The sequence below is a fragment of the Accipiter gentilis genome, chromosome Z (genome assembly GCF_929443795.1).
Source record: "Accipiter gentilis chromosome Z, bAccGen1.1, whole genome shotgun sequence".
NCBI lineage: Eukaryota > Metazoa > Chordata > Aves > Accipitriformes > Accipitridae > Astur > Astur gentilis.
In genome coordinates, this window is record NC_064919.1 from 984,540 (window position 1) to 1,008,891 (window position 24,352).

At 48.6% G+C, this 24,352-nt stretch overlaps 1 protein-coding gene across 3 annotated transcripts in view; it reads left to right on the top strand.

Annotated features, from left to right (window-relative positions):
* The window catches only part of FRMPD1 (FERM and PDZ domain containing 1), a 43,224-nt gene extending 18,879 nt beyond the window's left edge, over positions 1–24,345 (top strand). For 2 of the 3 annotated variants that reach the window (XM_049795225.1, XM_049795226.1), the window contains 14 exons: positions 801–958; positions 2,973–3,075; positions 3,475–3,520; positions 5,992–6,099; positions 10,781–10,876; positions 13,346–13,471; positions 14,603–14,722; positions 15,030–15,166; positions 16,386–16,512; positions 16,872–16,991; positions 18,246–18,428; positions 18,854–19,001; positions 19,714–20,526; positions 21,807–24,345. In XM_049795225.1, the coding sequence (XP_049651182.1) occupies positions 801–958; positions 2,973–3,075; positions 3,475–3,520; positions 5,992–6,099; positions 10,781–10,876; positions 13,346–13,471; positions 14,603–14,722; positions 15,030–15,166; positions 16,386–16,512; positions 16,872–16,991; positions 18,246–18,428; positions 18,854–19,001; positions 19,714–20,526; positions 21,807–24,145 (4,624 nt within the window). In that variant the 3' untranslated portion in view covers positions 24,146–24,345. The remainder of the gene's footprint in view (positions 1–800; positions 959–2,972; positions 3,076–3,474; positions 3,521–5,991; positions 6,100–10,780; positions 10,877–13,345; positions 13,472–14,602; positions 14,723–15,029; positions 15,167–16,385; positions 16,513–16,871; positions 16,992–18,245; positions 18,429–18,853; positions 19,002–19,713; positions 20,527–21,806) is intronic. The other variant, XM_049795227.1, reaches the window with a different exon arrangement.
* Positions 24,346–24,352: the final 7 nt, after the last annotated feature.

Sequence of the window (24,352 nt, forward strand, 5' to 3'; positions counted from 1 at the left end):
TAAACACGTTTTTTTGTGAAAGGAATATCTGTTCATCACCTCTGATTAGAGACAGCACAAGCCTGTTTGCAACAAACAGAGGCAGTCACAGGTTGCAGATCTTACTCATTGTTTCAATTGTTCTTAGGAGATTTGCATACAGTGGTCCCTAGAAAAACCTGTTTTTAAGCATCCCCCTTTGTTTCCAGGGACCAGTGTTCCTCCTTTCACCCATTCTGGTTTTGTGAGCCACATATGCAGAAATACAATATTGCTCAATGTGAAATGTGCTTTTCTTGAAGATGGAGTTGTACTTCTCTTTGTGTCTTGCTATTTGCCCATCTTTTTAGTGCAAGACCCGGTTGCATTTACAAGGGATCCTGGCCCACAGCTGTTTTACTTTCCTAAGGTCTGTGAATCAAAATTAAGCTGGATTGGATCCTGGCTGAAGCAGAGAGCTGTAAATTCTCTCATGGCCTTGCTTGATAAAGGTGTTGCTGTGACCTGTGGAGGTCAGGGCTTGCTGTGGGGCACACCTGGAGTTCTCTCCCCGTGTGACAGCTGGGCTGGGGTAGCTGAAAGAGTTGTGGTTACAACCAGCTGGTGCCACTGGTCTGATATCTTCAGCTTTCTGTGCACCCTGATGGATCCCTACTGCCTGCATAGTGCAGAGCCACCCATGGTTACCCAGAGAAGTGCTGACCTCTCTGTGTACTGGTGCAGTCCACTGAATGTGGAAGTGTGTGTATCTGTGTGATTCTATGCCCCTTTGATAAAGTATCTTCCGACTATATCTTAATCACCAGCTTCTTGTCTCACAGGGGCAGAGTGTCTGTGACAGACAGCACCAGTGATGGCAGTGACCAGCCTGCCAGCCGTGTCAAACTTACTGTCACAGTATACAAAGATTTGGTCCTCCATCACTACGGCTTTGAGATTTGTCCAAACCTTCCTCTTACGATTGCATCTGTCACTGCAGGTAAGCACTGTTTCCTTCTCCCTACAATCACAGGTGTGAGAAGCCTGAACTGTCCCAGATGGCCTTAGTGATAAACTCCTGCCAGGTATTTATGAGTTCCTCAGGTACCTCTGGTTGGCACATGATCCTTGAATATGGAGGGCAAAAGCCTGTGTGCCTGTGGCATGCAGAGTGCTTGAACTTCCACCTGATTCTGATGGCATGGAAGAAATCTAAGCCAATGGCAGCTTCGCGGCTAATCCTTTGCCTGCACTCAGACACAGCTGACCTTCAGGGATGCAAAGAGCTGCTTCAAAGCAAAGTTCTTTCTGGTGTTTTATCTGAAATGCAAAGGAAGAATTTAATCTAATCTTGGAGTTCTTATTCTGCAGTGGCCCTGGTGATCTGTTGTTGAAAATGCTCTCTGGGCTTAACAGCCCTGTAATGCAGAGAGGATCACTGCTAATAGTTACATGCAGGCCAGGTGAAATTCTGCTTCAGTCAAGCAGATCAACTCTTCCAGTTATAAAAGGGGGGGATATAACTCTGTTTTTAAGGTGGCGTGGGGTTTTTGAATAAAAAAATGTGAACCTGTTTTTATTTACCTTTTATTTTTTTAATGGGTACACAAACATGCCTGCTTTTTACCTGTTGGTGTGAGTGTGACAGCCAGAGAAAGACTATGCCCAAGCCAGGCAAGTAGGTATTGTGGAGAGGGTGCCTGGAGAGCTGGCCTGGGCTCTGCCTCTGGCCACCCATGTGGGCTTTGGCATCCCCCATCTGCCTGAGGGAACGGCCTGTCCAAGTGCTTTTGCTTGTGGGATGTTTGGCATAAAGGCATTGCAGTATGGTCTCTGTCTTTTTACAGTGCTTTTGAGTGAAATTTTCTCTATGCCCCTTCCCATGTGAAACGTGGCTAAATTAGCGGAGTCTTGGGGTCTAAGTAGTGGGAAGGAGGTTTTCTGTTACCTAGCTTTTCTTTTTTCCTAATCAGAGAGAGTCAACATTTTATTAAAACTAAGGCACAAAGAAACCTGTCCCTTTAATTCCTGTCATTTGCTGTGGGAGCCCATGGCTAAAAGCCCCGTGTTTAATTTCAAATGATTGTCTTTGTTTTTGCCTTTCATGTATGCTACCTGACACCAGGGTCTCCCTTGAGGGACAGGCGGCAGGTGCTAGGTGGGTGCATGGGCAAACCTGTCTGGCAGAGAAATTCAGTAGTGTGCCTCGGCCAGGAGGCTGGCTGTGGTGGAGCTGGGGGCTGCATGCACGCTCCTCCTTCTCAGACCAGAGGTCCACCTGCTTCTTAGCCCCTTGGATCCTGCGGCTGCTACTCTCCTGGGAAGCAAAGCTCAGAAACCATCTTCTTCCCTTGTTGTGGGTCCTCCCAGCAGACGGTGTGGTTAAGGAGACCGTCTCCACGCTCTCCTGGGTTGCAGAGGGGACTCACCGTGCTGGGAATCCATCCCACGTCTCCCAAGGACAGCTGCAGCACCTTGGTCTGCATACTGGGAGTGCCAAGCCCTGACTTGTGCGCTGTATATTCTCAGCTGCTGGGATGTAACCCACTGGGTGCAGACCTCTCAGAGAGGGAATACCGTGCCGTAGCAGCTAACTGGAGGCCTTTGCGGGCTTGCAGGCAGGTGAAGGGCAAGGCTAGCCCGCAGTCCTCCTGTGGTTTTGCGAGACCCTGCGAGCCCTTCTGCTGCACCCCAGGAAGGTGGTTCTCTGAGGACTGTGTGGTGGGCCGTGACGAGGGAGAAGACATGCACAGGAGTGATTTTTCCGTGGTGCGGGAGCAGCTTGTGGGGCCAGACGATGGCCCGGGCGAGGTGGCATGGACACGGGCAGTGGTAGCCCAGCTGGCATCGGCACCCCACATCCTTCGGCCCCTTTTTATTTTGCCATCTGGAGGCAGCTGCTGAGGCAAAGGGGGTGCCGGGTGGGAAAAGCAGCTCGCAGTGAGTGTCCCTGGACGGGAGGAGGTCTGCCGTCGCGGTGCTGTCGTGACTAACAACGTGCCGGTTGCCCGCAGGGAGCACTGCTGAAGGGAAGCTGCAGCCGGGCGACCAGCTCCTCCTGATAAACTCCACAGCGGTGGACGACATGTCTGTCAGACGAGCAGCTGATATCATCAGGTGTGGTCCCGCATGGCCTGCGGGGATGAGAGGTGGCAGAGGGCTGAGAGGAGAGGCGCGGGGACTGGGGTCTCACCGAGGGCCGCAAAGGTGCATGGCTGTGTGGGGCTGGCCCCCCCAAACAGAGGAGGATGACCTTGCTGCGCTCGGTGGGGGCCTGCCCCACGGGGACGAGTCCGCCCTGCAGCTGAAGGGCACAGCAGCCCAGGAGAGCGGGGTTTCCCGGCTTTCTTCTGCCGTGTCTGCACTTGGTGGGCTGCGCCCTGCTTGGCTGAGACCCCTTCCCTCACAGGGGAGGTGGAGGGGCCGAAGGGCCGTTGCTGGTGCTGCCTGCTGCGGCGCTGGGGAGGAAGGCGCAGGCGGCTTCTGACCCTGGCTGACTGCGTGTCTCTGTTACAGGGAGGCCGGCGACGAGCTCCTCCTAACCGTCCTGCGCTGCACGTCGGTAAATGGCCTTTCTTCAGCACTCTCGGCACTCCCAGCACCACTGCCCCAAGATGGCCGTGGCCGGCAGTGTGGTCCGCAAGGGAAGGTTGGGGCGGCTGGGCTGGCACACAGGACGCGAGGGCCTGACTGAAGCGACAAGGGGAGCTGCCAGGGTCCTCTGCTTTCATGTGCGGCCTTTTGGGGAGATTTTTGGGGAGAATTGGTGGTAACTCCTCACAGCTGCCCTGGGTGCAGGGCCGGGGCAGCTTGCAGAGCCTGCCATGTGGAGAGGCTCGCTGGGTGGTTTGAACCCATGGTCCCTGGAGCTGGAGGCTCCGTCAGGAGCTGTGAGGGTCCGTCGGGCTCCACAGGGGCCAGGAGGCCACGATGACTGGAATGCAGGCAGGTCTCCTCAGCCTGGAGTGCTCCCCACGTGCTGGGGCTGTCTGGGCCATGGGGACACCCCTGGACGTGGTGCCAAGGCTGCAGGCCCGGCATCTGCCCTAGATGCTCCTTGGAAGCTCTTAAGGTTTTCTTTTCTGAGTGCTGGAAAACGTATCCCTTTTTCTCCAGGCTCCATCTGGTTAAGGGCTGGGAGCTGGGTGCGGGTCGTACTTTGGGAACAGAAGCCAAGTTTTAGTACGAAACTTTGGTGCTGATTGCCCATTCCTGTAGCATAAAATTCCCCAGAAGGCATGTACTGCCAGCATGATGTGTTTATCCACTCGGATTTCAGTGTGTGTAAAAGCTGAGCTGCAAAGCAAGGACAAAATTGGGTTTGTGTGCTTTTTGGCTTCTTGTGATGTATGAAAGTGGCCTGAGGGGGATTTCCCCACCGCCCCCCACCCTGGAAAGCACTTTGGGAGTGTTTTTCATTTGTTGGGAGGTTTTTTTTTAATTTGATTTATTCTTAGAAACAAGAATGATGATTCCTTTCAGAAGAGTTACTGGAGTTCTCAAGCTTAAGGTCATGAGGTTTCTTGGCCATTCAGTAAAGGTACATTAAAGAGAAAATCTCTTAAATATATTTTTCCTGCCCAGAGTTTCCCAGGTGTTGGCATTCAACATATGTGCACAAAGCCAAAGTAACCAGAAAGACTTTAAGCAAAGCCACTGAACAGTAGCTTCCTTCTTGTTAATCTGATCTCCCTTGCCTAGTACATTGGCTGTCAATCTTGCCAGTGCTTGATTAGGCTCTGGAGATCACAGAAGAAATGAGAGTTAGTTATGCAAGACCTGAATGCCTGCTGAAAGGGGAAAAATGCAATGGCTTTTCAGAGCGAAAAGGATTTGGAAAACCCTTCATGGGATTTGGAACATCCTTCACAGGCCTTCATGCATCGTTGAGAAGCAAATGGGGCACGAACCCATTTTTGTTTTTTCCTTTGCAGGTCACTTTAAGGACACCTCCAAATACAGCCAAGGCTGATCTTGGGTTTGGGGTTGGCTCTTGCCCCTCTCTGAAGGCAGCTGTGCTTAGAGCTGAGAGGTAACGCCTCCCATCGACGGATACCAGACCCTCTGCCGGGGCTGCTCTGGCCACACTAAAAGGGATGTGGGAGGCCTTGGCCCTCCTCAGGACAGTTGCGGGGTGTGATGCTCCATACAGCCCGGCAGACTCTGGGAGGGCTTGCTGCCTGGGCACAGACTCCAGCCTGCCTCCCTTCCTCCATCCTTGCCAAATGTCCTCGGGGCAAGATGGGATGTGGCAGGTTGGGAGGCACCTGCACCTCTGGCAAGAGTGTAGGACTTGCTCTACCTCGAAGTTGTGTAGGAGGATAGAGGGATACTGCTCTGTTCTTCTTAGGGAATATCATGCTCTACAAGAGCAGGACATTTGGGCATGAGAACTCAGTGGTTCCTAGGCTCATGTGGTGTCTTGTGAGTTTGGTAGGACCCTGTCATGGTGCAGGCGTGGTTATGCAATGAAGTCAAGTTGGCAGTTTTGTTCAACATTTGCAATATGAGAGTATGCTCTAGAAACCCCAGCTGAGCTGGGACATGCTGCATACACAGCTGTGTTCTTGTGATACACTGACAGGGGCGTTTGTCCATCACTGCAAGGCACTCTGCATGTGTTGGCTTATGGTACTGTGTAGCCCCACTACAAGCCAGCTGGTGGTAGATTAACAGTCGTTCTGCAGGATCCTGGCTTCATTGCAGGAGTTGGGGAGATGCCTAAACAGAGTAACTGGTTAAAGTGGAGTGAAATTAGGAGTGTGTACAGCATGTGTTGGATGTGTGTCCACCTGTTGGACAGCTGGGTTTGGGTTGAGAAGGCAGCAACACCCCAGGTAGGTCAAAAAGGCCTGCAGCAAACCTGGAGGCTGAGAGAGTCCCAACAGCACTTGTTCCTGTAAGTGTGGGCAGTATGGTGTGAGCAGCTTCAGCACAGGCTGTGATTGCACCCCTGCCTGTACTGTGGGCCTCTGCCTCTTGTATGCAACTGCAACAGGCTGAGCTGCCAACCGAGTCCTGTTATCTTTTCAGGGCGGGCCTAAGTCATCGTTTCTTACTGCAGAGAAGAGGGCAAGGCTAAAAACAAATCCCGTGAAAGTACGGTTCGCAGAGGAAGTGCTGGTGAATGGACACACACAGGTCAGTGGGGCATGGCTGCAGACGGGCGCTGTGGGCACTGCATGCTGGGAAGAAATGAGTCTCTCCTGCGGACAGATGCTGGGCTGTGTTAACATGGCTAGGATCTACAGAGTGGCTGCATCCTCACTGTCCTAGTCTGCCCTGGATATGCATCCAGGCATCTGGTCCCAACTTGTTTCCTAGGCTCACTGGTGACTGGGGGGAAGTGCTGGCATCTCCAGAGGGTTTTATCTTTCATTTACTGACTTAGACTAATGGAAAATACCCGCATGTACTACTTTTGTCCTTTTACCATCAGGTAAACTTTAAACCAGCATTACACAGCTGTGGGATGTAGTAGTCATCTCCTGAGGTGCTAATCTCTCCATAGTAAACCTAGACTTAAGTTTGGGCATGACACTAACCTAGCCCTAAAGATGATGGGTGAATCCTGCTGTCCATGCCAGGGTTATTTGCTGCCAAAGCAGCTTGGGTATCTCTTCCTGCCCTTCAGCAGTGTTCAGGTAGCATTGTGTTCAGAGAGATTGGTACTAGTGACTTAGCTGTTAAATTTGACGTAACTTCTCTAGCTGATAGGGTGACAGCTTGTTGTGTTTCATATCCTTCCAGAGGGTTTCTACAGAGCATTCGCAGCTGCCTCCATAATAGACAATCTGTAAGCTGAGCCAATCTGTTCTTACGTGAAACAAGATCACAGTTTAATGGAGGAATGCTGCGTATTTATCACACAGTTTCTAGCACTGATGACAAATGAGCTGTGTAGATATGGGTCTGCCAGAAAAGGACAAGCAGTGAGAACACTTGTAGCTTCCCTGAAGTATGAACAGCTCTTAAACGTTTCCTTTTTCTTCCTGTGTAACTTACTAAGCTCAGTGTGGTTGGTGTCGTGGTTTAACTCCAGCCAGCAACTAAGTACCACGCAGCCGCTCACTCACTTCCCCCATCCAGTGGGATGGGGGAGGAACTCGGGAAAAAAGGTAAAACTTCTGGGTTGAGATAAGAACGATTTAATAGAGCAAAAAAGAAGAAATTATAATGATAATGATAACACTAATAAAATGACAACAGTAGTAATAAAAGGATTGGAATGTACAAATGATGCGCAGGGCAATTGCTCACCACCTGCCGACCGACACCCCGCCAGTCCCCGAGCAGCAATTCCCTGCTCCCCCCACTTCCCAGTTCCTAAACTAGATGGGATGTCACATGGTATGGAATACACCGTTGGCCAGTTTGGGTCAGGTGCCTTGGTTGTGTCCTGTGCCAACTTCTTGTGCCCTGGCTGGCCATGAGAAGCTGAAAAATCCTTGACTTTAGTCTAAACAATACTGAGCAACAACTGAAAACATCAGTGTTATCAACATTCTTCGCATGCTGAACTCAAAACATAGCACTGTACCAGCTACTAGGAAGACAGTTAACTCTATCCCAGCTGAAACCAGGACAGTTGGGATGGACTGGGGTCAGTTGGGAGTCTTTAACTCTGTCCAGTTTTCCTTTTTCCCTTTGGAATGAAAAATTTCAGTGGTCAAAATCCCCCTGACCTGTCCCCTACTCATTAGTGCTGTTCAGTTGTTGAGGTCTGACCAAATCTTGCTTCTTTGCACTTTGCAGTGGTGATAAACCAGCCACTAGGCCCTTTTCTTCTTCTCTTCTAGGCTGTCTCTTGTTTCCCATCTCTGGTGGTAGAGAGCTTTCCTGATCCAGCTCAGGCAGAGCCTTCCCTGTCGCAGGCATTTCCTCTTTCCTTCTGCACCAGAGCAGAGGTGCAGCCAGAGGTGCCGTGGATGTCACCAGCCTATTAGACAAGCACAGTGCAAATGCTTTGGCACCTGTGCCTGACTCCAGGCTTATCAGTATTCCTTCTCCTGCTCTGGCCTGCTCTCCAGAGCAGGAGAGGGTCAGGTGTGACTGCTGACACGTTTGCCAGTAAGTCTCTCTAGATTCAGGGATCCTTTCCTTCCTGCCAAGTTGTTGCCAGATGTGCTGGAGCTGCTAAAAGGCTCATCTCTGCTCTACCGAGGGCTGTGTTCACATCCCTCAGATCTCAATGACAGGTCTGTGTGGGATCCTACCTGAGCATTACGGCAGCTGGGCCACCCTTCCTGACACAGAAGCCAGGTACTGGACACCTCATGTGGTTGGGAGATGTGACACACAGGCCACAGAGCTCACAAGGCAGGGAATAGGGAAGAGGAGGATATGCTCTGGAAGTGGTCCCAGGCAGAGGTGACTGAGAGGCCTTGGGCAAGGCTGGTTGCGTGATACAGCCAGACTTGAAAATGCCAGCGGTCTCTGCTTTTTCTTATAGCTGGAGGTTCACACTAGTATCTGCTCAGGAGCTTCCATGGAGCTGTTTCAGCCAGAGGCTGGGCACTGATGTTGCAGTGCATGGAGGTCTCAGATCTGTGCCATTCACTTACTGATTGCAAGGTAGGTTTTGAGAGGTTTGAAGGTAGACTCCTGGAGGGGATGCTGTACTGTGCACTTCGTACAAAGCCTCTGTCAATATTCTGCCAAACTAGGTTAATCATACCTTTGTGAGTGCAGAGGAGGGACACAATTAATATATAGTTTGCCATTCATTTAATGAGAACATAAAGGTAAGAGAAATTCATTTGGGTGTTGAGGTCCCACTGGTGTTAGCTTCCCTTGTCAACAGTTGCATACGGACCCTGTTTTGAGCAGTAAAATATTAGCACAAAGGAAGAGCAAATAAATTTGTTGCATATTTATGACTTCTTTCTGGAAAATCATTATTCACCATAGAGAGTAGCTGCTCTGCTTGAGTGTTTTAGAGCTGCTTTTCTTTCATCGGATTGATGTATTAAGACAGCCAAAATGGGCATTACTCCCTGGAAAACTGCAAAGCCTCCTGTTTCAGTAAATGTACTACTCTTGTCATCTTAATGGAGCATTGCTAAAATGATCTTTGTGGCAACTGGAAGGAACCCAGAGGCTGCCTTCTGCAGTTGAAACCTGAAACTCCAGTTTGGGAACATAAATTGTTAATAAGCCTCAATGCTATCCAGCCTCCATTTTCTGTTGTGAACTTCTTATGGGTTTCCATATAACTGAATGATATGCGAGAGATAGGTCCCTCAGGATCCTGAGGTCAGCATCAGTCTGTGTATTATTAGAAGCCATGGGCCTAGCTGTAACGTGGAGTATATCAACCTTGCACCAGACAAAACAGGAGGGGTACAACTACTTAAGCCACAGCAGAAGCTTTCAGAATTAATTCATAGTGGTCTGTTAGAGCCTGCATAAAAGGAGAGAAATCTCATCTGGGTGTTCTGGCCAGTTCACTGGATCTGACTAGGAAAGTGATGATACTTGTATATGACTTTCTATATATAGATTTCAAGTTCTGCTGTGTGCAGGCTGTACAAGGCCCCATTCATATGATAACCTGTGCCTGCAGGAGCTATCAGAGAAAAAGTGCAGTTGGTGTAAACCAACATTGCTTTTCTGAAATTGATGGAGGACCCAAAGCCTGTCAAAGATGTGTTTGTGCTACTTAGCACAAAGGAGTTAGAGCTTAGGCTCAGGAATGGTGGCAGTGTTCACTCTTTTTTCTCAGTGATGACTGTAGTCAGCTTGAACCCCACAAAACAGGGAGTGGAGGAGCAAGGAACAAGATTCAGTAGTGTTTGTTCTGGTAGTACTTCCAGGGTATATGGGCTGTCTATTAAGAGGGACCAAGGTTCTGAGATTTATAAGGTGTTGCACAGCAAATGAAACCGGGGAGATCATCTTAGAAATGCCATTCTCAACCTTAAGACTGTCATGACAAGTAGATAAACTCTAAGATTGGAGGAACACACTGGCCCAAGAACATAAGAAAAAAAATGCTGAATGGGAAGTCGAAGGGTGGAGGAGTAAACCTCGGCACTGAACAAGAAGAATAAGGCTGAAAAGAAGGATGGTGCAAATGAACTCTACTAAAGGAGTAAGGTAGAAGGCTGAAAGGTGCAGCTCGAGACAGCCCCAGAGGACAGAGGCCAAGTTCCCAAACCCTTCTCAGAGCACCCAATGGAGGTGCTTTTGCTATGAGAGTCATTGCCTTGTCTAATGCATTTGAGACGTATCTCATCAAACTCTGGTGACATCATCTCCTGTTTGGGAAGGCCCAGGGTCACAAATTTTAGGGGAATGCTCAATAAAAGTACCACTGCATGTTTAGCTGAATCCTACAGCCTTCACATGGTGTGCAAGATCTATTCATGGTAGCATGGAAGGTTTGGGTAGCTCTTGAAGTCATGGCTGCTGCCAGTGGGAAAGTGTTGTTGTGGGGGTTAGTACTGCCTGCTGCTCGGTAATGGGAAGATGTCTTTTCCAGCAGACATCACTGCTTTTCTGGTAATGAGCAGGGAGGATGACTCTCAGCTTTCAGTACCTGCCAGATCTTCCTGTGCCATGTAGGAAACTGAACAGTGGGCATAACTGGGCCACATGCCACTCTTCCACTGGCTGGAGTTTATGGTAAAGGCATTTGTTATGCTCTCTTTCCCTTCTGTGCCAGAAGCATAATCAGGGAATAAAGCTTGGTGCCGCAGAAGAGGATTGCAGAAGCAGAGAAAAAATTTGATTTATACAAGGATGTGCTGTGTCAGGCAGAGCAGCTTAGTGCCTAGAGGCTTAATGTCCAACGATTAGTGCTGTTGCTTTTGTTCTGCAGGGGAATTCTCTTCTTTGTATGCCCAACGTTCTCAAGGTGTACTTGGAAAATGGACAGACGAAGGCTTTCAGGTTTGAGATGAGCACTACTGTGAAGGTAACAATGCTTGTTTGTCTGTCTTTGTTCCCACCACCTGAATTCAATCCAGTAGCAAACGTGCATGTAGAGGAACTTGCAACTTCTTGGTTTTGGCCAGCTAGTGGGAACTGGATTGCCAACTGATGTTGAGCATGTGGATTTTCCATGCCCTTCCTGCAGAGGAGGTGTTGCTTTGGTTCATCTCTGCTTTCTTCTCAGCAGCTGGTTTTCACAGAACTTGTGGAAACTTGGTGATGAGGCCACTACAGCTTCGTGAAGTATGATTGAAGTAGGGCAAGAGGGCAGGTTGGTGGGGCACTGGCAGATGAGCAGTTGTCTGCACAAACATTGCTTTCCTTGGAAACCACATGGCAGAATACAGAGGAGGTTGTTTAATGTAGCAGTGACAACATGCATCCCTGAGAGGGAGAACAAGACTTCCTGGCTTGGGACCTGGACAGCAGAGTCCAGGTTTGGATATCATGTGAACTCAGCAAGTGCAATTGTGCCAGTTGTTACTTAAAGTGCCTGTCCATGTTCCAGCCTCATTTCTGCACTGGTGAAAATGTTTCCCTGTGGAGACATGAAAACTGATTAACCCCTTGAGATGGAAAAGCAGTAGCACCTCCCTAGGATCACTTGTGTTTGAAGGCGTTATAGACAAGTTACCATCATTCTCATCATACAGGGTGCTGCTCTCCAGAGCCTCATACAAGGTGCTGCTCTCCAGAGCCATTAATCTAGCACTTCCCATAATTTCCATGTTTAGACATAGGCTTACAAACTTTTAAGCTTTTCTAGCCTGATCTTTAGAGCTGCTCAGTAGTTATGTTGGAGTTAATAAGATTTGCCTGTGCACAGTGATTGGAGGCCATAATTTCTTTAAAGGATATATGAAGTCCTGCAGCAGTGCAGTTACTGTGGAAAAGACGCATGACAGACAGACATTCTGGAGTTATCAGGCTGAAAAAATATTAACGGGAAAAGAAAGGAGATTTTATTTATAATGCACTGAAAATGTTCCTCAAAAAGGAGTTTATTGTCTAGTTCATCCAAACTTCACAAAACTGTTGTGGTGTCTCATGCAAGTAAGTCTCTGCAAGTCTTGTGACTTGCAGATCAGAGAAAAAGAAAATGATGAAACAAAGCAAAGAGGTAGTAAGGAAAGGGGAGATGAGTTGTAAAGAGAGATTTGAATGCCCATCTGCAAGGGATTAACTTCTAAAAGATGGATTAGCTAGCTCTTCATGTTTGACTTGAGTTGCTCACCTCTGACCTGGAACAAATTTTTCCCTGCTGGAGTTGAATGCAACCCTTAACCAGCATCCTGACAGAAACACTCAAATGGTTAAAAAGCCTCCTAAGTTAGCTGTTTTCAAAAGTTCCTGTTGTTTGAGAGATCCTTGCTTAAAACTGAGATGAGTCAAACATCTATGCTTACTTCAAGAGGGTTGAGTGAGTCAACGGAGTTGTCTTTCCATTTGTACTGTCAAGGCTTTTTTTTTTTCTGTTTGCCAAAAATAAACCTAGCTATTTCCATGACACTTAGTATTCCAGCAGAATTCTCCGTACAACTGAAACATCAGTTTCAGTCAAATTTGGTAAGATTTTCACAGTTATGCTCTCAAATCCTTGTTTATTGGTGGGGAGCAGTGTTTTTCACCCGTTCTTTCTAGTTTCTTCAAAAAGTGTCATAGAGTTCTAGAAAACTACAATGGGTAACAGCAAACATTTGGATCAAGGGCGACAGAAAGTGTTCCAACACCACCAAACTAAAAACTGTAAGGCCAAAACTTTAAGCATGAAGCAGCCCAGGACATGCAACTCTAGGAAATGGATTTGATGCCTATTAAACCTTGAAGTTTGCATCTTACTGCATTCTTACCACAGCGAGCTGCAGTTTCCCTACCTTGTCCTCCTGATCTACTGAAATGTGTTGTCCTCCCTTTATCTGTGCTTCCCCTGCAGTTCCCTTGGCTCCCTTCCGTACCAGCTGGCTGGCATCAGTGGACATGGGTGGCTCTGACCACCGTCCTGCCAACTGCCTGGCTGGCATATTCTTTTATTGCTCAGATGTCCAGCTGGGATAGCACAGCAGCTAACTGCCAAGCTTGTGCTTGGTGTCCCAAATTGGTTATCATCTCCTGTACCTCCACTTCTGATGAACTTGCAGGTTTTCTCTAACCTCGAGACCTCTGTGGTCTGTCTAGGTCAATGTGTTCAGAAGCTGTCACTGAAGAGGGAAAGGCAGTACATCATATAGGCACTGGTTTCCTGTGAAACAGCATTAAAAAGTTCATTCTGTGTTGCAGCACCAAGCATGTTCTTGGCTGCAGAGAATTTTTTGTCTGGCCACTGCCCTTTCAGTGCTGTCCTACACGGCTGCCAGCGGCAGGCTAGAATCATCCACATTCATGCGGTGTGCTAGCAGTGCTCAGCAACTGTGTCTAAATTCTGTTTGACCATCTATGTGCCTTCCCTTTCCAGGACATCATTCTCACCTTGAAGGAGAAGCTCTCCATCCGGAGCATCGCATACTTTGCCCTCGCTCTAGAGGAGCAGTACAACGTGGCAAAGATCCACTTGCTGCATGAGGAGGAGCTCATTGAGCAGGTGAGAAGACCCCCTCACATGCCCCTGCAGATGTGCTGGGGTGGGGCACCAGCAGGAATGAATTGTGGCCAGGGAGGTGCAGGGAGAGCTTAGCTCTGCAGGTGTCACAACAGGGAGCGAGCTGGGCCCCATCTTCAGAGATGCTGTCCTCTTCTCTCTGCCTGTCGCATGTGTTACCACTGCATTAATCAGAGCCCCTGGAGAAGTGGTGCTTTCAAAAGTGTCTCGCTCCATTTAGAGAGCCCACAGAGCAATGCCCATGGGCTGTTATTGCTTGAACCACGTAAAGCAATTGCACGTGAGCATGCTTTTTGCCACCTGATATCTACAGATGACTATTTCAGACTGTCTTAAAATAGCTGCATACCCAGCTATTTACAGTTCCCTAGGTAGTCAGAGAGTTAACCCAGCCAGGTGCCACTTTGATTAAATTCTAAATCAAAAGTTGTGTCCTGCAAACATGAGGTTAGCTCTGTTAGTAATTCTGTTGTTCTGCTAGTAATTCTTGATTAATCTAATTTGTGAGTATGTGCCTGCTTGGGAGTCTTATCTCCATGCTGTTGACTTGTTGGTGATCCACTGTGATGCAAAGAGGTTCGGTAGCTAACACCGTCCTACCACTGACCACATGTGCCTGAGAATTTCTGCTTTGTTTCACTTGGTGAGCTTGTATGGGATTCACCCAGAATAAAATATGCTAATGTACAACCCAGGGGTCTTAACATTGCACTGACATTATGATGATGATCCAAGTGTCTGTTTAGGGCTGCTGTTTCTTATGACTGAAATTAAAAGCAGAGAAGCTTGCCCCTTCCTCTGCCTTGAAGCCTCTGTCCTGGTAATACTGCAAGTATATGAGATCAACGGATATTTATCAAAGTTTTGCTGTCAAAGGACTTCCAAGCTACCACAGGGAGAAGGAAAAACCAGAAGAAGAATCAAAGATAAAATTACAAATGCTAGCAATGTCTCCTTGAATTTGCTAAGGACAATGGTTAATCTGCAGCCATCCCACCTGGCAGTAGCTTTAGATGATTTCTGTGAGTTCGTACAAGCCAGAGGCCTACTATGCATTCATGAAGGGGGGGACTACAGCAGTAGTTGTGGCATGATGCTGTTTGTCTGTTGCAGGTGGTCCAAAAAAGAGAATCTCACGACTACCGGTGCCTCTTCAGAGTTTGCTTTGTCCCAAAGGATCCCTTAGACCTCCTGCAGGAAGACCCAATAGCCTTCGAATATCTCTACCTGCAGGTGAAATCGAGGCATTCCATGCTTCAGGATCTCTTCTCACCCAGTTCTCATTTCTGCTTTAAACCAAAGCATATTTCAGGCCAGTTCAATTACATGAACGCGAAATGCAGAGCACTTAAGAACAGAGCATTTGGATTAATTTTGCCTTAAATTCTTAAATCAACTTATGCTTGGCTTTTTACCAGAATGAGATTGAAATGAGCTGGGTGACTCCCTTTATTTGACACACAGTAGTCATATCAGAGGTCTTATCCTGATGACTTCTTGACTTCCCATCATCATGCTAACTCAGCTCTGTTTGTTCCAGAGCTGCAGTGATGTGCTTCAGGAAAGATTTGCTGTGGAAATGAAATGCAGTGTGGCATTACGCCTGGCTGCTCTGCACATACAGGAGAGGATCTATGCCTGTGCTCAGCCACAGAAAGTATCCTTGAAATACATTGAGTAAGTTCACAGATTTCTGTGTTATGTTGTGACTAAGCCTGGCAAAATAAGGAGCCAACTAAAAGTGGCATCAGCTCTATGTTTGCCCAGTCTTTAGGTCTGGATAGAAGACTGTCTCTGACCCAAAGAGACTGCAGTCTCCTAGTTGTGCCAGTCATTGTAGGGCAAGGTGGCTTCACAAGCCTCCCTGTCTTTAACTTGCTGAGCTGCCTGAATGATATGGACAGTATAACATCTGGGCACATCCCTAAGCAGAGGGAGGTTCTGATCTGTAGCTAGAACAGGGACATGAAATTGCAAATCTCTCACATAGTACTGTTACCCAGGCTGCTCCTGCCAGTATACTAAGATTTGCATGCAGTAGTTGAGAGTACTTTGCACAGCCAGCACTTTACATCTCTTAATCCACCACAACTATATCAGAAATATCTAATTTCAGTATAAGTGATAGGTCCTGTGAAGTAATGGGATATGCAAAAAAAATCCTGAAAAATGCTTTTGCAAGCAGCAGGTGCGTTGTGCTGTATGTCAGTGTACCTCCCCTAAAGAACAACCCTGCTTTAAGAACTTGTGATGAGCCAATCATTAAATAACAGATATTTGTGTGGTAACTGCAGCACTCAGGCTCTGTCAGCCCATGCAAGCACCACTGGTTCCTTGCGTACAGCCAGACATACCCAACCATGTGCAGTTAGTGGAGAGTGAGAAGCAACTACAGGCAACTGCAGCGTTCTTAATTCCTGGCTATTTAATGCTTCGGCTGAATAAACTCTTCAGCAGAACAGATGGCCCACATTTTTGGGCCTAGGGAACTGGAGATGTTAAAAAATAGTAATCTTGTAATCAAAGTAAAGTGAATGTAAAGACAGAATCTTCATCCTCTGGGTGGCAAGGTCAGATGGGACCATTATGCTGACTAAGCTTGTAGATTGTCTCCTGTATAACCGTGTAAAGACATGTATTCTGCATGGAAGTGTGTGTTCGTCCAAACCTATCTCCTGACCCAGTAGCAGATGCAAACAGAAGTGAATTTGAGTGAGGCAGTCGTGTTGCATGAGCCATCTGAACATGTTACAGCACCCTGTAACACCAGCACCTGGACTGGCACGGTGCCTTTGCCCTTCTCTGCCTCTGGCCAGCTGCCCTTCTGTGCATTCCTGTGTTGCTGGTGGACAGCACAGCTGGGACTCCCTTTGATCCCTTCCCATCTTTCTGGCAGGAAGGACTGGGGAATCGAAAACTTCATCTCACCAACTTTGCTTCGAAACATGAGAGGGAAGGATATCAAGAAAGCTATCAGCTACCACATGAAGCGGAACCAGGTGCTACTGGACCCTCGGCAGAAGGTAGTATGCGTCCCCTGGGTTCAAGGTGCCTCCCAGGATGCCAGCAGCATCTCTCGGGGCCAAAGAGGCAATATCTTTCCTCTCTACGGGACCACTTGGGGCTTTTCTCCTATCTTTTCCTCTTGTAACTCCCTGTGCTGTGCATGCACTCCAATTTCCCTGCATAGTGTGTTCTGTTGCGGTTTGCTTGTGGGGTTGCCAGATGGCAAATGTGGTAGTGTGGGATGGTCCTGTACAGATCTATTGCCTATCCAGAGCAAGCTAGATGTATTGGTCAATTAGTAAGTCCTGTGTGAAAAGAACATCTTCTGGCCTACAGGCTACCTGGAAAACCTTATTCATGTCATGTTTCTAAACAGTATTTCTTCTCTTGCAAAATGAAGCATATGCTCGCAGCAGTCCAAGTGCGCCTGAGCTACTTGCAAATACTGGGAGACCTGAAGATGTACAATGGGAAGATCTTTAATGCCACCATGATGGTACGAGTGCTGTTTACTTATGTAATTTGGTTTTGACATACTGTCTTATTGCCTTGCTTTGTGCATCTCCTATGGCAGTGTACTTGGACAATAACTGCAAAGATAGGGCACAAGAAGCTTTTTTTAAGCCTTTTTCTTTACCAGTGGGTAGATCATGTCTTAACCAAAGCAAACCTTTTCTAAAGCAGAAATGTTTAAATATTTTTCTGAACTGACTGTTGATGTGAGACTAGCAACCTCTTACTGAGTCTCCTTCCCTGTCTTTGCTTTGATGCTCATAGAAAATGTAGCATTAGCTCTGGTGATGCTGTTTCAGCCAGCTCCGGTCACACCACTTTTTTCCTGTTCTGGGACATCATGATAAATATGGGTAAGGCACTCTGCTGGGGTAACTCAGCATAGTTCCATTGAAGTGAATAACATATCACCCTACACAATAATTATGCATATTTTTTCCAATTGAAAGTTGTGGCTCTTGCTCTTCAGATGAGCTCTGTCTACATTTTGTATGTCATAAAGTACTTGAGAGATCTGGGGAGGTTTCAAAAACTCTTGAAAAGATACTGGCCACGCTTAAACCTTACTGTAAAAGAGAACACTACTCTTTTCACAAGAGGTTTCTTGGGCTTTTTTTTTCTCTGTTCCCACTTGGATCTGTACTAAACTGTGGACCACAAGCTGTTTTGTGCAGAGAGCTGAGCAGTGCAGGTAATTCTGTACCAGAGGAGGATCTTACTGATGGGTTGCAGTAATGCCTAGGTTTATACTTGTGTGCAAATTGAAGTGTTTCTGCCAAATTATGTGGGCATTAATTTTTTTAAGTGTCTGATCCTAACAAAGTGTTGACATTTCTTCCAAAACCAAAAATGCCTTCCTGAAGTTTCTAGCCAGCTCCAGTAGGTCTCACTGGGTCCATCTGGTGCAGCCTGCCAGGTGACACTTCTGATAGCAACCTGCTGCTGACCACCTCTTTGGATCTGCTAGATGGCTGGTGCATCTCTGGGGCCACCTGCCTTGAGGGCACAGGGGAACTGGCGGTCCCCAAGCCAGAGAAGAGAATGGCCAGGAGCAGGTGACCTGACAACCTGTAAGTAACGAGGGGCTCCCTTTGCAGCTGGTTGCAGCCCAGCTGTAAAGAGAGTCTAGTGTTAAAAGATACCACACAAGATCGGGTGGCTGAAGAGTCCCTGCCCAGCACAGGTAAATGGGTTCCTGCTCAGATTTTGGCTACAGATTTAACCTCTCCCCCTACAGCTACAGGACAGAGAATCGTACGTTGCCTTGCTGGTGGGTGCCAAGTACGGGGTGAGCCAGATTATCAATAATAAGCTCAACATCATAACAAGTTTGGCAGAGTTTGCAAACATCAGCAGGGTGGAGCTTACGGAGGAGTCTGAAAAAGTGAGCATGGTGAAAATCTACCTGCAGGATCTGAAGGTAAGCAATGCTTTCTTGATGGCCAGCGTGTGGCTGTGTCAGGGCCAGAGAACAAGGCGGGGAGTCATTCACACCATCTATTCTCAAAATCTGACATTTAGCTGGTGGTCATCAGTGCAAAAGGCTTAGAACAGAGTGAGAAGGGAAAGCTTGTAGGAAGAATACAAAATGACTGAAGAAAAGTGATTCTTCCTGGGGATCTCCATACCAAAGAAACAAAAAGCGAGAAAAACAATTTCTCTTCTTTCTCTGTGCCTCATGCCAAAACAGAGTGCTCTGCAATGATGTCAGTATGGGAGAGAGGGAGTGTCTTTTCTGTGTACAGCGTGTTCCTGCAGATTGTGGTATAAGCAATATTTGTTTATTCTAACATTTTTTACTGTTTTCTCCCCCCTGCCGCCCCCCAAATAAATAAATAAAAAAAGCTGCTGACTCTGCTGCTGGAATCAAACAGTGCAAAAGATCTCGTCTGCCTCATCATTGGCTATTACAGACTGTTCGTGGATGCAAATGTCTCCATATTTACCTGGGGAGAGAAAAAACAGCAACTGCACCGTGTCTCAGCTGAAGAAGGTTTAAAAAAACCCAGCCATTTTTTTGCCAAGGGGTGGGGAGAAAGTGGGTGGATCCTCCAGCATTAGAGGTGTTATTCCCTCCTGGGAATAGCATCACGCTAGAACAGTAGCCCAGGGGTGTGCAGTGGCCAATTATTAAAACTGTTGGCCTTGGTGCAGGCAGTGCCAGGTTTCCATCAACCCCAGGCATGTCAGGCAGGGGAAGAGCAGCAGTAATTGGCAGCTTTTCCCAAGAAGTGAAGGCTGAGGGCCTGTTGGCGAAATGGCAAACCTGTTACTGAGCACTTGTGCTCTTTTACCAACTTCCTGAACAACTTCCCCTCTGCTGGCATCCGTCAGCGAGGAGAGAGAGGATCTGTTTGCCATGCTGTCCTCTCCCTTGTCAGGGTAACTCCAGCCTCATAGGGGTTGCGGTCTGAGGCTTTCGGCAACGAGCTAGTGGGCTGCTGTTCTGCAGCTTCCTTGGGTACTGCCCTGCAGTAAAACTAGGCAAAGCAGGCAGGAGGGACCAAGCCTCCGCTGACAGGTTATGGCCCTGCAGGTCAGATTGCATCTTCACGTTGTTTTCTGATGAGCAAGTGAGGGCAGAGCTCTCTGGGATTTTTCAGTCCCTGCTGTGCAGACAAGTTCATAACTCTTGTCTGGCTCATAACTCTTGTCTCTTCCTTGCCACTGCAAAGGACAGGCTGATGGATATGTTTAAATCCCAGGGTACGAATCTCGAACCTGCAGTGACTCTGAAGACTCCTGGGAGCTGGATTCCTCCTCAGAGCATTGCTTGGACACTCCTATAGCATACAGCAGTGCCCATCCTGAATGCAACAAGGAGCTCGGAGAGCTCCACAGCCTGGAGAAGGACAGAACAAAGCCCCAAGCTGGAGGGAGTGACCAATGTGATGGGGGTGGCAATGCAACAGACAGCACATCTGAGGCTTCAGATTCAGCCAACACCGAGAGTCGAGGATTTAAGACAAGTGGCTCCAGTGACTCTATGGATGCACTAGAGGAAGATGAGTTGGAAGCTTGCTCTTCCTCCAGGCCAGAGTTCTTCCACTTCTACACACCAACAGTGCAGGAGATGAGCAACTCAGACAAGAGCTTCTTCCCCATTAGTGCTGCAGGAGGCTCCAGCAGGCCAGAAAACAGAGACTACTTCTGTTTCTTGCAGGTACCACATGTAGAGGAGCCTGGATGTGAAGACAGCCCCTCTGAGCAGAGAGGGGAGGATGTTGGTGCGCCCATGCTGGAGACCAAGCTGTCTGAGAGAAACACCATGGGCTATTACAGCCTGTGCTACAGCACATCCCCCGGAGGCAGCGTGGAGAGGAGCAACATCAGTCACAGCCCTCCAAGAAGTCCTTGGAAAGATGAGTCTGCCCAGGAAAAGGCACCATGTGGAACAGAACAGATGGCAGAGGGGAGCGACCTCATTTTGGAGCCGCCCCCGGGCTTTGGTGACACCAGCTCTGAGGAGGAGTTCTATGATGCTGCAGACAGGCTCAGCCCTCCGGATGCCCTGGCAGGTAAAGGCTCACCCACTCACTGCAGGTCACCTTCCCTCCACCCTCTGGGCTAGGGTGTTGCTTGTTTCCTGTGTCAGTCTTCCTGGAGGGATCATCTTTCACCTCTTCATAGTTTTCCTAAGATTTTTGAAGGACCTTTGAACACCCATTCTTCATAAGCCACTCTTCAGCAGAAATACAGTGGATGTGCACACGTGGGTCAAAGCTGCAACTTTGCAGGGAGATTTGTCATCACATCCAAGCATTGGATCCCAGAAAAAGTCAGTCTTCAAATGAGTTTGGCATTCTGGAAAGTTCCCAGGTTTCTGCAGGAATTCCAGAATACTATTGTATGGCTCTGCCTGATCCTGAAGCCAACATGCTGCATGAGGAAGTTCTGTGCATCCTTCTGTGTAGGCTGAATCTTCAGTAATGAAAAAAGTGATGGGTCCCAGAAACAGAACACAGGAAAGATGTGTGTCCTTGCAGTGACAGGGAGCTTTACGGCAAATATTCACACTCTCAGGCAGTACCTTCACTCTGCTATCTTCCCTCAAGCTGAGAAAAGTTCAAAGCTGTAAAACATTATTGTTCCATGCACCCTGAGATGAAAAGTAATTTTTGGGTCAGGGGCATGTCACATAACTGAGTCAAGGAGTCCTGTGGCTGAGCAGCTCCCTGGTAGTTGTGTTTTCTCAGAAAGGAGAGGATTCTTGTTTCTGAAATGATCAGCTCTTTCAACATTAACTGAACTTCTTAAGAATTTGTTTTGTGTAGTTAGAACAATTTTGGCTTTTGCATTCACGCATGGTAACAACACCATGTTCAGGCACAAAATTGTAATCTCTGGAAATTTTTATCATCTAAATATCCAGGCTGGATAATGTTTCTATTCAACATTAATAAATTTACAGCTGTAGGCAGTGCTCTCTGTAGCTGCTGCTAATTCCACCAAATTTAACTTGAGAATTATAGTTGCTGTGCCTGCAGTCAGATCAACTGACTCCAGTAAACAAGGTGAGAGACTATCCAGTGCCCTTCATCACTAATCATGGACTTCAGTCTTTGTAGCCACAGGCCCAGACTCTTTATTTTTCTTGACATAGCTGATTCCAAGTAGGTGCTTGATCATAACATAAGAGACAGTTTACTTTGGTACTTGGGAGCCAGGCTTTGCTGCCAAACATTTATGTCTGCAGTTGTAGGGCCTGTGTTAAGAGCTTTTTGGCCCACTGTGTAGATGTGTGGATATTCTGCTGTCTGGCCCTATTTCTTGACTTGCATGTTTTTTGTCTTGCCAGCAGGCTACAGTATGACGTCCTGGGAGGGTACAGACAACTCCTCCTGCATCCTAAAGAAACCAAGGTGTTACAGCTTGGGGGAAAACCTGATGACAAGGCAGACAGCAAGGGAGAAACACAGAAAGGAGAAGGAGCTGACATACGCCAAGAGCCTGAGGAAGAGGAGATCTTTCCTGAAAACCGATTACACCTCACAGGTCACTTTCCCCTTGGCTCTGCCAGGCTCCCTGCAGAGTTGCTGCTCTTGGCCACCACCAGCCTCACTCCTTGCTCAGCCCCCCACTCCACCCTCCTCAGAGGACATCAAGAAGGATGCAGAGCTGGGATTTCCTGCTACCACCCAGGCCCAGAGAGACACTGCTAGCACAAACCCACCCTCAGACCTGATGGAAATGGAGCCTGACACCATGGAAACAAAATCGGTGACTGACTCAGTGGTTTCTTCCATTTCAGCTGTTCGCCTGCAGGGTGACCAGCACAGGGAGGAAAGTGCAGTCATTGACATACATGTGGACGGTGGCCTCCAACCTGCACATGCTGTACATCCACCTTTCCTATTCCTGGAGGAAGCAGTGCCCCTTCCTGGTGGACAAAGCAGAGCTGCCCAGGAAAGTTCCTCCATGAAGACAAATACTGGATGGCTGAGTGAGGAGACCTGTGTGGCCACTGAAGGCTGTCTGGCCCGAGTGGCACTGGAGGAGGTGGGTGAGGTGATGGCAGCCCAGCACAAGGCTGGTGATGTATCCCCATTCCTGGGCCAAGAGGTGAACTGCCCTGCTAACAAACACACAGAGCTGCCATCAGAACATGGCCCCTGTATGGCCTCTCCCCATGAGGTGGCCCAGGACCAGGAACTCCCCACGGCTGGGAGGCAAGCACTGTGTGAGGAACCTCTGCCAGCTCCCTGTGAAGAAAGAAAAGCTAATCATGACAACTGTGCTGAAAACAGCAGTGACAATGTCTTGTCACAAGCAAAAAGCAGACCCGTGATAAACAAGGAGGCCTTACGGAAAGTGCACAATAAAAATCACATGGGTTTTCCAGATGCAACTCAGCTCTTAACAGACTGCAGCAGCACTTCAGGGGTTGTGACTCGCCTCTCTTGGCTCTCATTTGGAGTGAGGACAGACCTCACATCACCCAGCCCATCTCAGGAAAGGGCAGATATCCCACTAGAGCTTTTGGCCTCTCAGAATACCAGTGGGTGCCTGGGGGCTGATGCTCTCAGAAGGGAGATGCAAACATCCCCAGCTGGACCACCCTTTGAGAAAGAGTTGATAATCAGCCAGTGGCTGGATGAAGGAAAGGCCAGAAAAGATACAGGAAATGTGGCTCTCAAACAGCCACGGCCTGTTCAGACTCCTCTTCCCAGAGAGCAGGCTGCTGACGTGGGGAAAGACTCTCCTCTGACTCTAGGGCTTTCCGTCTCCTCATGCCCAATTCCCCTGGGCTCGTTGGGGAAAACTGCAGGAGACCATGGGGCTTCAAAACACTCCTTCCTCTGCTTTAACCACAAGAAGGATGGGCAGACCCCTTCTGACCCCATCATGACCAGGTCCTTGGGTTTTTCCACAATGAAGAAGACATCTCCGCCACAGCTTAGGACGGACAAGTGCAGCTGTCAGCTGTCCTATATCAGCTGCTTCCACAGGCCTGATGACAAGGGGGAACGTGAAACCACCATCCCCATTTGCAACACATTTCTGGGGCCCCTCACCACCCCACCATCCAGTAGCTGCAGTCTTCCTGGGACCCCTGTGAGCAGTTACCCAGTCTCCATTGCTAGGGATGTGGCATGGTGGGACCCTCATGTCCAAGCCCTCAGCCAGCTGAAGGACCAAGCATGGATGAGCCCTGCAGATTTTTCCCGCTTCCTAGCCTACACCACAGAGCTTCAAGAGGTTGTGGGGAAGCTCTCTGGGAACGAAGCAACCCACCTGCAAGATCAATGTGCAGAGCAGGGTGCTGAGAGCAAGGGTGCCCTTGGCTTAGCCTCCCGGGACCTGCTCTCCAGTTGCCAGGAGCTCCTGAGAACAGAACAGCCCCTCAAAGAGCTGCAGGCTGCGCTGAGGGTGACATTTGACCACCTTGTTCAGCTGGCAGTGGCCTGCTTCCAGGTGACACACTGCCAGCTCTGCAGGCAGAGGCAGCAGGAGCTCGGGGCTGCGCTCATGGACGTGGTGGGCACCTACCACCAGCTTGTGCAGGCTGTACACCAGCAGCTTCGTAGGCAAGGCTGCCCAGATCTGGGTGCCAAGCTCCTCGCCCGCCAACACACAGCCCTTACAGCTGCCATGTTTTGTCTCCTGCAGCAGGTCAGGGTACCCCCGTTGGTGTGACGGGGCTGTTTGATGGCACATGAGTGCACTGGGTGGGGAAGAGCCCAGCTATGTTCCCTGTGTCCACTACCAGGCTCTCCCCCAAAGGATGTTTAGCCCCACAGCTCTAGAATGGTCACAGAAGGATGTGGCCATGTCTGTTGGCTTAGTTCCACCAAGAGCTGCCCTGTCCGGGGATTGGTCATGAGGCAGGGCATACCGCCCTCT